At 37.8% G+C, this 15,536-nt stretch overlaps 1 protein-coding gene across 1 annotated transcript in view; it reads right to left on the bottom strand.

Moving 5' to 3' along the window:
* LOC132606201 (SCY1-like protein 2 B) overlaps positions 1–2,203 on the bottom strand; it is a 28,054-nt gene extending 25,851 nt beyond the window's left edge. The window contains exon 1 of the mRNA XM_060319593.1: positions 1,578–2,203. Within this exon, the coding sequence (XP_060175576.1) occupies positions 1,578–2,078 (501 nt within the window). The 5' untranslated portion in view covers positions 2,079–2,203. The remainder of the gene's footprint in view (positions 1–1,577) is intronic.
* Between the last annotated feature and the right edge of the window lie 13,333 nt (positions 2,204–15,536).

A 15,536-nucleotide genomic window follows, 5' to 3' on the forward strand; every position in this document is an offset into this window, starting at 1 on the left:
ACCAAGGAAATTCTTTTGTCCGACACACCCATTCGTAGTAGCTTTTTCTTCTCGCAGCTCTGAAAGTAGATCTTACAACTGACTACTTACGCATCCCTATTGGTCTTATACAAACCACCTCTAGCTTTCAGAGTCAATCTGACATCTAACTACTTGAGTTAGTAAATCTAAACATTTTGTCCTATGATAACCATCCCGTATCGCGGCAGTCAATCTACCTCTAACTTTAAGTCGGTAAATTGAACATATAAACCTAAAAGGATGTAAAATATGTACTATAGAAATGAGACGTATAGCTAGAGTTCCTTCTAAGCCAGATCACACTCTTCTTTTAAACATGATTGGGCCCTGTGGTGGTAGAACCTGGTGAAGCAGACATACTATTTCCCAACCTTCTGTGAACTTTGTTTCTCTTATGATTTTTGCTACTTTCTTTTTGATAGTATTGGTCCCGTTTAGAGTATCAGTCTAGTCACTCAAATAATCCAGCTTTTTTTCTAATCAGTTACTAAGGAAATGACACAGAGTTGCCATCATGTTCAGCCGCTCAATTAACTACACATCAACCTCAAACTAGCTGAGAGATAGTTGTTATCAACTTATCATCACATTATTATAACTCGAAAATCTATACTAATAACCCACTTGTTCTCTTCACTTTTTTCTTTCTTTCCGTGATAAATCCACAATGTCACTCAAAAAAACACCTAAAGATCAAATAAACTCTAAAAAACTTCAACCTTGCCACGATAGATCCGATAGCCAAAACCAAAATATATGGACCTTAAAAGAGCAAGGAAAACCTTTTGGTCTAATACAATGCGCCCCAATAGCTTTGGCATTAAATCTTACATCTAACTATCTAAGATAGTAAATCTGAACATTTTAGTCTAATACAAACCATCCCTACTAGGCAGTAGCTGTCGGAGTCAACCTTACTTCTACTACACAAGTTAGTAAATGGCACCCATAAACCCAAAGTAGACCATCCAAATAAGTAAAAGTGAACTATCTACTAAGGAAATGACACAAAACACTAACCAGGTCACCTTGTCACAACTCGACAATATGCTAATTACCTAATTTCTCTGTTCAACTTTTTCCTTCCTTTCCATGATAATCATAAAACCACAATGTAACTAACTCAAAACTAAAATCACACACTTGAACCGCCACAAAATCATCATAAACACAATTAAAATCCAAACTTCCCACAAATAATCAAAGAGATTCCTCCCTCCGTCCATTTTTACTTGTCCTGTATTGACTTGGCACACCCCTTAAGAAACAATAAATAAAATGACAATTTTACTATATCACCCCTAATTATTGAGTATAAATCATCTAAATAATTGAAACCAATCAAACATACTTTAAAAATTGTGCAACCACTAACAACTCCTTGAAGTTTCCAACCCAATAATTAATTAATAATAAGTATAAAATAGGTATGAAATGGTAGATTACCTCTTGATTTTTTCGAACTGGACATGTATTTTTAGTATACTGGACAGGTAAAAATGGACAGAGGGAGGAGCAGTTAATTACACAAGTATGGGAAAGACAGACATAATTACCATTCCTTTAAGCTCCTTAGGTACTTTGTCAATATTCTCCAAATTGCCCAAAGCATTAGCAGCAGAAGCAAACAAAGGTTCAGTAACCATAGCCATAGCATTCTTACTCTCATCAAGTGCCTGCACTACATGTACAACCCCTGGATGTCTCAACCTCACCAACCTCCCCGCATCAGCCCGAATTACATCGAAAAACGAGTCCTCAGCAGTCTTCGACAGCCCGGCCCGCTGTCGGGCCTCGGATAGGGCCCGCTTATCGAGAAGCCAAACACAGACGTTGGGGTACACAGCGTGGCCATCACGGGCTTTGGCTGAGTACAACTTCCAAGCTAAGCCCGGCCCGGCTGAACCGATCTGATCTAAGAGATGGTAGTCTTGTAAAGCTCTGGGTAAACCTGTAACTTCTTGTACGGTTGTTTGAACCGTTTTCTCGATCACCGCTGAGGCTTTAGCTGAGGCTTTGGCAAAGGCTTGTGTTAGACTTTTCATGTTGATAGACATAATTAATTTGTGTATTTGGATCGTCAACGGTGGTGGTGGTGTGGAGGAAGAAAAGGGAAATTGGGATTGTTGGAAGTTAAGGAAGATGGGATCCCAACAACAGCCTTTTGTTTTCTCTCTCACTCTGTATTGTATTAGGGTTGGGCGTTCCTTTTTTGGTTCAATTTTATCAAACTTTATTTTGGATATTTTGGATTCGGTGTTTTGATTTCGGTTTTTTCAATTCGATTTTTTTAATATAATATTAGAAGCGATTCAATTGACACTAATTCATATTCTCAAAAGTAATAAAACATAAAACTGATAAATTGAAATAAAAATCAAACAAACAGGATACACAAGAACAGAAAACTATAATCATGACATACGATTACTAAATGTTATATACATACCGTAAGAATAATTAAGAAAACATTAATCGTAAAGAGACATCCTAATTACCTTTCTTTGTTAAGGATATTTGATTTTTTTAATTGAAGTAGAAAATTAGGGATACAAATGCAAAAGAGAACTTATTACAATTGGTTTTTTTTTGCTTAAAACTTAATGGGCCTGAACTATTTTAATTTTTTTGGGTAATGTATTAAATTTCAGTGCGCGTTCGGTTTTTCGGTTCGGTTTTATCAAACTTCGGTTCGGCTATTTCGGTTTCGGTTTTTTGACGATGGACACCAAACACCGAACCAAACTAGTTCGGTTCGGTTTGGTTCGGTTTGTTGAAGTTTCGGTTCGGTTCGGTTCGATTTTTCGGTTTTCGATATTTATGCCCAGCCCTACTCTGTATACAAGTCTTTTTTCTCTTTTATTTTATTAATTAATTACTCCTTGTTGCAAGTTTTAACGGAGAAGATCTCTAATTGGCTAGAAATTAGAAATTGTTGTGATGAATAGTAGTGTCCGAGTTGTACTTGTTTTGACATTATGATTTTATCATGTTCTTACTAGTGTATATCTCATGGCTTTCCTTAATGAGATTGTGGTTTCCAATTTGAATTATTATATTTTTGTTTATACTAGTTGATTTTTTGCTATTCTTTATCTTTTTTGGTTATTTTATGTTGGAATTTTCTTCGTTCTATTTTAAAAGATAATTCTAGGTTGGGGTTGCATTTGCAGTTCAATAAATTAGATATCAATATTCGAATTGAGACAAAATTAGATTTTTTGATTCTCATAAACTTTAATTTCTTTTAACGAATGAAATATTATACTATATGATTAACGGGATTTCATAAAATGAAAAGAATAAGTAAAGGAATAGATTCGACTATATGATTAACGGCATTCATAAAGTGAAAAAAAAAATAAGTAAAGGAATAGATTCGAAATCAACATATTTTTTAATCACATATTCTAAAATTTAAATACTATATCTTAAATCAAGTTCAAGCAGTAGTTAAACCATTTTGGCAGCCAATTATAGGGTGATATTGTATGTCCTCCTCTTTAACAAGCTTGGTAGTCATAGACAATCCGTTTTAGCTTTTAGTTCTTTATATCCCCTAATTTTATTAATTGTACCTAGGCCTGTGCACAAATCGGTTCAACCCGAATTTCCGAACTGATTCAAAACAATTCGGATAATACAATTTGATTTCGATTTACAAATGCAATTGTAAAATATTACGATTTACTGGTTCGAATACGGTTGGCTTCAATTATCAACCGAACCGACCCGAACAAACCAAATTTATATGTCACTAATGACTAATACTCTCATTGTCTAACTTTATATATGCTTAATACTTGATAGTGAAGTAATATTTATTTAACTTCAGAAGTGGTGCAAATGACTGTCTGCATGCACACATTGCACTGGATATTCATGGCCTTCTTCGTTGGCCTCAAACTGACTTCCCTTTTGGTTTTTCATCTTTTCAGCGTTCTTCTCACGAGCCATCTTTTTCTTTTGGCCATTACCTTCACCCATGGTTTTTTTTTTTTTTTTGTTCTTTGATCTTCGGCTGTACAAATTAGAGTTGTTTTCTTTTTTGGTTTTTTTAGGATGCAAACTGAGTTATTATGCTTGTCTGCTTGCAAGTTGCAAGATGCTGGATTATTAATTTGGTATATGTAATGTGGTGTTGGCGGATTTGTATGCCTGCACAAGTTTTCAAGCTCTTGTTTTGCTATTTATATGCTATTATGCTTGCAAGTTTATGATTTTTTTCTTGGTTAATGCCTTGGTTATAAGGCTGCAAATTTAGGATCTTATTATTTTTTGTTGTGTTTACTCTAAAACTGAAATGAAAATAGTTACTTGTTTAAATTTCGAATAAACCGAACAAACCAATTTGTGTAACCGAACCTAAATAATAAAAAAACGAATCGAATTGAACCTAGAATTGATTGAGTTTGGTTGAGAATTTTAGAAAGTCGAAATTCGACATTTCAACTGATGGCCAAAACCGAACCGAACCGATTCGTGCACAGGCCTAATTGTACCCCTTATCTGATATTCCATAATTTTGTAGTGAGGCTTGGAGTGGCTTCATCTTACTTGAGTGTTAATTTTGTTTTCTCTCACACTGTACAAGTTCTTTTCCATTTCATTAATTAATTACTCCCTGGCAAGTTATCAATTTTGTTTTCTCTCACTCTGTACAAGTTCTTTTCCATTTTATTAATTAATTACTCCCTGGCAAGTTGCAAGTTAACAGAGAAGATCAAATTGGTTAGAAATTTGAAATCGTGATGAATAGTAGGATAATAATTAATTATTGTCTGAGTTCTGCCTGTTTTGACATTATTTTATCACTATACGCGCGGTGAAACATCTCTTTTTATAAGTACAGGTAAAAGAATTATAATATTATAATAAAAATAAATTCCAAGAGTGTTGTCTAGTGGAACTATGGTTACCTATCCAGGGGAAGCTATCAAGAAGGATGCAAAGAGACAAAGTGGGATGGATAGACACAAGGGAGTTTCAAATATTGAGGAGCAGAATAAGGTTAATTCAATGGAGAAACTCAACAACAAGATAGATGAAGGAGTTACTAATCAAAACAAGTTTGATGTATTATCAACTTTGATGGAAGAAGGAGAGATTTGTCAGGATGATAAGGTTCCTGATCAATCTCTGCAAACTACAAAGGACTAGGTGGAAAGCAATTTTAATGCAATGCATAAGTCCAATTCAGGGCAAGAAGCAAAGGGGATGGAGAACAGTTCCAACAATGAGGAGGGTACTGGCAATGGTTTAGAAGCTAAGGAAGCAGATTTGACCAAGGAAGAGGAAGATAAGATTGGATTTACATCAGATGTGGACACTACTATGGTTAATAGGGAGCAGGTGTCTATAACAGCTCCCATGGATGATTCTGCTAAGGTCAACAATGTGGAAATTATTAAGAATACATTGCATGATTCAAAGGTGGTGGTAAATAATGTCAACAATATGGAAAGGGAAGATAAGGAAATAGCTTTGATCAATGTAGATGAAGAAAAAAGTTGTAATGCAGCTGTTGATCTGATTGTTCCATCAGAAATCATTATGTTGGAAGGCCATAATGCAGCTAATGTTGGTACCGTTGAACCTTCAAAAAGTAGCACTGTGGAAGCAAGGGTGGAGAGGATTAGCAGTGTGGATATTGCAGGCAAGATTTCTCAAGACAAGGAAGTGGATGTGAATATTGAGAAGGAACAGAAGTTTTGTAATACAGCTAAATTTGCTATTCTTGATCCATCAAAGGTTAATACTGAATTAATGCTTGATGAAGCTGGCTTGGACAATTTTTATCTCCAGGATCAGTTGAAGGATTTGGTAAATCTGTTGGGATTGCTAAGTCAGATACTGGTGATGATAATAATGAGATAGCTGAGTCGGGCGGTAGTGATCAAAGTAAGGAGGATAATACAAGGGGGATTCAGATGGAGGGAGATTCAGAGGGACAACAATGATATAAATGCTAAGATAGTTGATATTCAAGCAAAAGAGATAAATGTAGATGAGTATATTAAAGGGGATAGCACAGATTTTATACAAAAGAATTGTCACGACCCAACTAGAGAGCCATGACAGGTACCCCGTACTAGCCTACCGAGCACCTCTGATCTGACATTCCATTCTGATTACTAAGTGGGCCACATGGATAATTTGCCGATATCATGCTTAGTACGGTTATCATTGACAATGCCCACAACCGAATGCCAACAAGACTTACCAAAATATTATACAACGCTGAGAGATGGTAAAGTTAGAGAATATCTAATTATATACGTCTGTCTACGAGCCTCTAAGTAGATTACAAAAACCCATAAGATGGGGCAGGACTCTGCCATACCCAAGTGAATATATACAAAGAGTAGTATCAATAATTACAGCTCTGAAACAACTGGAGCTCTTCCAAGGTGTCGCTGACGGAGCTCCTAAGAATCAGACGCGTCTACCTGTTTACCTGCGGGCATGAACGCAGTGTCCACAAGAAGGGACGTCAGTACGAACAGAGTACTGAGTATGTAAGGCATGAACAATAATATAATAAGACACATGGTGCATATCATGAGATAAAAGGGTAACCTGTACATCTGAGTGCCTCTTAGGGCGGATACCATCCATACTTAGCTTTTCATAAATTCTTTCTCATAGATATGCATCATAGTAGTGCTGCGGAACGTGCAGACTGATCCATAACTATGTAATAGTGCCGAGGAACGAAGGTCCCAATCCATTTAACGATATACCCCGCGTCCGGGACGATAACATAATATACCAACTGTTCAAGTGGCTATGCGTATATAACGCCTCACCCTTTTTCCTTTCCCCATAAAATCATATAGATACATATAAGCATATATAATATAAATAGCATGCATCAGAGCCCAATTAAAGGTTGTTACTTTATCGGAGTGACGTAAGGTCAGTAACCTCCGATTATATTATGGAATAATTATCATCGCTATATCTCACCTTGAATGAACAATTATTATAAGGTGAGATCAACAACAATGAATAAAATCGAGAAAATCATGAAATAACTCAACATTCTCATAATAACATTGAAATCATAAACTTGGAACCTTTAAACATAAAATCATCATTATAATTGTAATCATCATAGAAACATTCTCATCTTTAACATCATGAGAAGCTTTAAGAATCATAAACTTCTAGCTTTTGAAAAAAAGGAAGTTATGGAAACATTTATGGAATCATAACATGGGAATCATGCCTTTAGAAAGAAAGGGACTAGCCTTAACATACCTGTCCGACCTCCAACTACTATGCTTATTCGTCCGAGCTCGCAAGTCTACATTTAAGAGGATGCACACTATCGTTAGACTCATTCTAGTATACTTGCCCTAAGGTTTCAAATTAAGCTATTCTATATCCTGCCGAAAATCGGGCAGCATCTCCCCTGTTTATATGCCTAGCCCGAAATCATAATCCAGCAACCAACAACAATACCAACATTAACCACAATATTATCAATACCAATAGGCTCCATAAAACATCCCACACGATGTTTTCCAAATTTCTCAATCAACCATAACAACATCCATAATACTAATGTCACGACCTTACCAGGGGGCCATGACGGGTACTCGGAGTTGACTACCGAGCACCACTCATTATGCTAATCATCTTAGCCAACCTGAACATACACAATCTCCAGGGCAACACATACATATATATATAAGCTCTCACGGTTGCAAAAATGATATACAAAAATATACACTGATATATTCATGAGACAACTACTACCCACGCGTATGTATCTACGAGCCTCTACTAGAGTACTAAGACATAAGGACGGGACAGGACCCCGTCGTGCCCAAATATATACACAAAATAATGTATCCAAAATGGCACGTGTGGAATAGTGGAGTGCTCCTGTAAATCTGCTGAGTAGCTCCTAGGAATCTGGGCCACTTCCATATCTACCTGTGGGCATGAACACAGCGTCCAAAAATAAAAGACGTCAGTACGAATATTGTACTGAGTATGTAAGGCATGAACAATAATAACATATCCAAGAGATAAGGGAACAACAAGTAAGGAAACAACCTGTAACTGAATGTCACTTATGACGGAATAATGCATGCTAACTTACATCATAAACAACATCATATCAAGTATGTATATATATAAGCTGTCCGACCATATAGGTACGGTGTTGTCACGACCCAACCCCGTAGGCCGTGACTAGTACCCGATCTGGGCACCCAAACACATATATCCAATGCTATCTCAACTGTTATCAAACGCGTTCAAGTATAAAGCAGAAGCCGTCAAGGCTATATTTCAAATTTAGATAATTTCCAGAAAATTTTTGACAGAGTTTCCTTTGTTTTACAGACTATCCAAAATAACCCTGCGCACAGAAAATACCAACAAAGGCCACACCGACCAACAAAGCCACATATAAACATATGCGGACCGGCCGCCGCGGCGAATGGGGTCGCCCCAAACACAACATACACACATCCGTACAGAAAGACCCTAACCCACAAACATATCTACAGGCCTCTAACAGACTTACAGAGTCATATGACGGGACAGGGCCCCGCCGTACCCGGAGTTGCCATACATACAGAATATACAGAAGACAGGAGGTATATACCAAAAGTACACGCTCCGGACCAAAGGAGCTCTCCAAAATAGCAGTATCTGAGCCCTAGACTGGCGGCGTATCTTCAGGTGCGTCTGTACCTGCGGGCATGTAGCGCAGCCCCCGAAGAACCGGGGGTCAGTACGAAAAATGTACCGAGTATGTAAAGCAGAAACATAACAAACATAATCATAACATGAACCGGAAGCACAGAAGTATAACGGACAGAACCATAGATCAAACGGACGGACAGAATTATGATCCAGACGGACAGGCAGAATCACAATCCATACGGACAGGCGGAATCAGAATCCAATCAGACAGACAGAATCATAATAGAGCACAGGAACGTGGTCGCCACTCCTTCCTCTGGCGCCACAACATATCATATTTCAGAAGATTTCATATCTTCGAACATCTCCGTCACATAACACATCATATCATAACCACGGTAACCCCGGGGACAGATCACACGCCGGGAAACCGGACACATCATACTTCGTAACATATACACGGTAACCGGGAACGACATATACCACAGTACCCCGGAACCGGACACATCATACTTCGGAATTCATACACGGGACCCGGCCCCCGACAAGGGACTCGGCGGCCCTTCCGCACGATATAAACCGGTGAAAGGAATCATGGCACATGCACGAACTGATTAATGAGAAACCGTATTCATACAGATCATTATACAGACCCAATCAAACGGAAGTAGGCCAAATGGCCAGTCAAATCGAAGTATTCGGATAGCGTTCATAAAATGCGGCTATATCCTGCTTGGGAAGGCACGACAGATTATTACCAGAACCAGATTTTCAGATGTCCAAAACCATTTCGCAAGATTTATATAACAACAGTCATATCATGGTCAAAATGATAGTTCAGATATTTCTTGTGAAAAACGGACAAAAATAAGGCAATTGAGGCCATACAAGAGGTATCGGGGCCCCGTGGGCCCACCTCGGACCAACTCGAGGTGACATGCGTAAATTACTGATAAAAGATCTTATGAGGTCATCCATAATCATTCGGAAGTATTCCGACTCCGTTTGAGAAAGTTTCGTACAAAAGTTCACTTTAAAGGCATTTTATGAGAAATTAGTTTCAATCGTACTGAAGGAATTGGAGCGGATTTCCATCTCGAATTCCGAGGAACGGAGTCGTATTCAAGGCTCACGGCCGCGCCTATTACATTCAGAACATGCCTAAGAATAAAGGGGAAGGCTTTACATACCTCGATAGCGCCTTACGCTCGCTTGGCGTCGATTCCAATTTCGTCTAAAATCTAGAAATGGTCAAGTTTACCATTTGTTAGTTTCAACTTTTCAATAGTCCAAACTTAACACATACTTGCCTACCGAAATTTCGGCAGCATTTTCTCTGTATATATGACATCCCCAAAAGTTAAACACAGCCAAACAATCAACACAACCTAACAACAATATTCATAATAACGACAAGTAGCTCAAAATACATAATAAGGCACAATTTGCCAACTTTCCGTCATAACTTAACATTTTCCGTTCCGACCTTACACTTCCAAACCAAACTTATTATTTTGATGTTCATTACCCATCAAATTCATTACAACACGATTCGGAGGTATATCATACCATCCTCACAAGATATACATAAGATATACAAACTTTCCATCAAAGCCACTACTTATCCAATTCTCTTAACCTTCAACATACAAGTTCATTATACATTTCCATCTTCCAAATTCATCAACATTAATCATAATTTGCCTCTTGATACTTTCATTTCCATTTTTACATAAACCATAACAAAGTTGCATATTTTCCTACAACAACTTAATAACCACTTTTCCATGACAATAAAGATTGTTATCTTTCCATTCACTTCACCATAACACACTTAATATATTAACAAGATTAAATTCATATTCCATCACCACACAACACCACACGGCTACAACCTATGTTTCTCCAACTTCCACAATTCATTTCTAATACAATTTCTACCACACTACAACTAAATTTCAACATGAATTCAAGTCACCATAATCATGCAATATATATGCATATATTCGGCCAACATACATACAACCACAACACACAAAATTTTCATGTTTTTCATTCATTTCAACTTACTACAACATACATACACCTCCCATAACATGTCAAAAGCATAAAATTCTTACCTTTCTTCACTTGGGGTTAAGGTTGCTTTCTTGCCACAATACTTATATCAACTTGTAGAGGGCCTTGAGCTTAGTACTAATCTCACAAGACTTTAATTTTTGAACCAAGGATTAGCTCCAAGAAAATTTTTTCTTTCTTTTCTTTCTTTTCTTTTCTCCACCCGAAATGCTCCCTTTCTTTTTCTTTTGTTCTTGCTTTGAGTTTTTCTTGAAAGTTCTAGAGAATTATCCAATTATATAGTTAGTCACATGACTAATTAATGGACTTGGGTCAAAGGCCCCCTTGGCCGGTTGGGCTTCCCAATTTGGGCCTTGTTTTTCTCATTTTTTTTTTAGCCCAATTGGCTAATTTTCATAATTCATGGAACAAGTTTCCAAAATTCCAATTTTGCCCTTGGCCACCTTTCGTAATTCCACACCATTGTATTCATAACCTACACATTCGTACCAAGTAATGTCCAAATATGGCCTTATTTATTACAAGTCAATTTATCTCAATTTTTTTTTGAACAAGCAAAAATGCCGGATGTAACATCCTCCCCCCCCCTTTAAAACATTCGTCCTCGAATGTAAATTGACCTTATGGGGCGCCATACTACTTCGGGAGGGTTCTCTTTATAATTGTCCTTCGTGGACTTTCCGACATGGCTTCTTCACCAACATGATGGGGTAATTCTTCACATCGCTGATTCAAATGCCTTCATAATATATTTTCTCATACCCCACATAATCATCGGACCATATACTATATTCTCGTAACAGACGAATGCTTTCCAGATATCATAGTCAATATTATTTCTTGTTACACCCCTCAATTCTTTGCCACATAATCATAATCCCACTTCATACCAAACACTTCATACCAAACGGACTCATAACTGGAACCGGACGCATAGAAGCGTATTGAATCAACTCGTAATCAAGTCAGGTATACAGAGCTATGGCGGACAGATTCGTGGTCAAAATACGATGTATGGGAGTGTATCAGGCAGATCTGAGATCAGAATCAGACGTGCAGAGATTTATCAGACGGATTCGTAGTCAGAAGCAGACATACAGAAATTTATCGGACAGATTCATAGTCGAAGCCAGACGTACGGAAGTATGTAAGACAAATCTGAGATCGGAGTCAGACGTACAAAGAGGTATCAGCCAGATTCGAAATCAGAATCAGACGTACAAAAATGTATCAGACAGAGTCGTAATCAGAATCAGACATACGGAGATGTATCAAACAGACGCGTGATCAAAATCAGACATACAGAGATGTATCAGACGGATTAATATCCAGAATCAGACACACAGAGGCGTGTCAGACAGATTCGTAATCAGAGTCAATCGTACAGAGGTATGTCAAACAGAAACGTATTCAGAATCAGACATACAAAGATTCATCAGACGGGAACATAATCGAATTCAGGAGTACAGAGGCGTAATAGGCAGAGCCTTATCAGAATCGGAAGTGCAGAAATATAATAGATAGAATCTGGATTAGAATCAGATCACTCCTATTAAGGCTCCAGTGAGTTATGGAAATTTCCCTTTGTCGACATTTCATTATTCTCCTCGACAATTATATCACCGATTATCTCATCGAAACCTGTTCACTTATTCATAACCTTGTTCACCAAGTTGTCATACAAATCGTCTTACGTGTCGCTTATCGACTTTTTCAAAGATTCTACTTATTCGCATTTCTTATCCTTCATCTTTCCTACTATCCATACTCATTTTCTTTCCAAATATCGTCGCACTAGACTAAGTGGTAACGTAACCGGAGTTTATCTATTATATATAATTTTGACAACATTCGTATCCTCGTCTCTGCTTCGTTTCATGTATTTGGTTTAGTAAAACCTTTTGTCTATCACAACATTAGTCGTCGGGACTCGGCTCTTGATTCATATGGGCACCAGACGAAGATCATACACATACAAATACACACATACATATGCATTTACTAATATCTTACTTGCGAACGTCTCCGACCGTTATTCAAATTCGCTCAATTTCTCGAGCGGTATTGCGCTTCTTCTTTTCGCCCATTTAGTCCGCACCGGCCTGCGCGACTCCTGTAAGGGCACTATTCAATCCTCACAATTCCCTTTCAAGGTTATCCATAGCTATATCTATGACATAACATCATATTCATTCCCATATAATACTTCTTTAACGTCATTTTTACCCTTCACAACAAGATTATACTCATGGCATATCAAGAATTCTTATTCAAGTCAAGTAACTATTCAAGAATATCATTATTTCCACATTTGGCTCCATATTCTACCTTCTTCTCTAATGCAAGCCTTTCAACCACTCAATACTTGCAAGATCATGAAATAGATGTAAAACTCACATTCGATTATGTAGGAATGGTCTTTGGATGAAGATACTCCACTTGAGAAAACCCTCAACTTCAATTCCAAAGGAAACCTTGACTTCTATTAACCCTAGTGAGCATCCACACACTTGATTCTACTAATTCTTGGTGTTTAATCATTGGTTTCTCTTGGATGTGTGTTAATATGGTGTATAGAATATTCTAGAGGATGCAAGGGGTGTGGAGAAGGTGAGAAATGAAAAATAAGAACTTGGGTCTCATATTTATAAATTACAAAATCTGACCCGACATGATTTATATGGACACTTATACGGTCCGTATAATCTTATATGGTCCATATAAGTGACTGTAGGATTGCACCAACAATCAACCCATACTGTAACTGTTATATGGACACTTATATAGTTAGTATAATTTTATACGGTCCATATAAGTGATCGTATAATCGCACCAAGACTGACCCCTCACTGTGACCGTTATACGGACCGTGTAATTGGTCGTATGACTCACACTCTTCCCGAATTTGTTCTCGTCGATTTATTCGATCTCTAATCCTTATAGAACCTTCTTAGCACTTGTTTAATACTTCATTAACCAACTAAGGAGCCTTATAACTTCCCCTCAAGACATTACTAAATAATCATTAACTCGATAACTTGCGAAACCTTTCCAACACGTGACTTATACTTCACTTTCTTCTCTTGCCTCAAACGTCTTTGGAATCTTAATTAGAATTATTAAGTATCCCTTGTTACTTGTAGGGACATCGTGTACACCTTACTTTCGTTAGTCTATTCGCCGCACAACAACCCGAAACTCCGAGGTGTAACATTCTCCCCCCTTAAGAACATTCGTCCTCGAATGTTAAGTTCTCGGGAATTCTACAAAAATTTCGCCAGAGTTTCCCCTGTAATATGGCACTACCATCCTATCACAACAACCCAAAATAACATCACCTCACAGGGCTACAACAACAACAGCAAGAAAGCATGGCCACACACGAACAAAAGCATTACATACCTTACGACAAGGGCGTCTCATCTTGAATCTCTTCTGGGGGAGTGTATCTCTATAATAACTTAACTTGGGATCTTCATACTAGCGCTTTTTCACTTCCATACCTAAGGATGAAACACCTGGATTGTGAATATCAACTCTTGCATTGCCTGAATCAATTAAACGAACTCCTAGGTAGCTAGCTGATGAAGCTCACGAACTAATTCTTTCTTCTCTGGTTGAATGTCACATAAACTGCCCGTGGATTTGCGGGTAAGAGCATCGGCTACCACATTTGCTTTTCCAGGATGATATAAGATACTCACATCATACTCCTTCAATAGATCTAGCCATCGCCTTTGCTGCAGATTCAACTCCTTCTGCTTGAAGATATACTGGAGACTCTTATGATCTATATAAATATCAACATGAACACTATACAAATAATGTCTCCATATCTTTAGTGCATGAATAACCGCAGCTAATTCAAGATCATGGGTCGGGTAATTCTTCTCGTGTTTTCACAACTGCCTGGAGGCATAGGCAATGAACTTACCGTGTTGCATCAACACATAGCCTAAGCCGACACCAGAGGCATTACAATAAACAACATAGCCTTCTGATCCTTCCGGAAGCGTCAGGACTGGGGCTGAAGTCAACCTTTCTTTCAATTATTGTAAACTGCGCTCACAAGTATCGATCCATTAAAATTTTGCTAATTTATGGGTTAGCTTCGTCAATGGCGCTGAAATAGAAGAGAATCCTTCCATAAACCTTTTATAATAACTTGCTAAACCCAAAAAGCTACGGACTTCTGTAGGTGTTGTAGGCCTTGGCCAAGTCTTCACGGCCTCAATTTTTTGAATATCCACTCGGATGCCATCAGGTGAGATAATATGGCCCAGAAAAGTTATCGAATTAAGCCAAAACTCGCATTTTGAAAATTTTGCATATAACTCTCGAGTTCGAAGAATTCCAAGGACAGTACATAGATGATCTGCATGCTCTGTTTCTGACCGAGAATATACCAAAATGTCATCGATGAACACAATCACAGATAGATCTAGAAAAGGCCTGAATACATTCTTCATCAAATTCATAAACACTGCTGGAGCGTTAATCAACCCAAATGACATTACTTGGAATTCATAATTACTGTATCTAGTTCTGAAAGCTGTTTTTAGAATATGTTCTTCCTTGACTCTCACTTGGTGATATCCTGATCTCAGGTCTATCTTTGAAAACCACTTAGCACCTTGTAGTTGATCAAACAAATCATTGATTCTCGGAAGCGGGTACGTATTCTTTATCGTCACCTTGTTCAACTGCCTATAGTCAATGCACATTCGCAAAGAACAATCTTTCTTTCTTACAAACAAGATAGGTGCCCCCTA

Source organism: Lycium barbarum, chromosome 8 (assembly GCF_019175385.1).
Source record: "Lycium barbarum isolate Lr01 chromosome 8, ASM1917538v2, whole genome shotgun sequence".
Lineage (NCBI taxonomy): Eukaryota > Viridiplantae > Streptophyta > Magnoliopsida > Solanales > Solanaceae > Lycium > Lycium barbarum.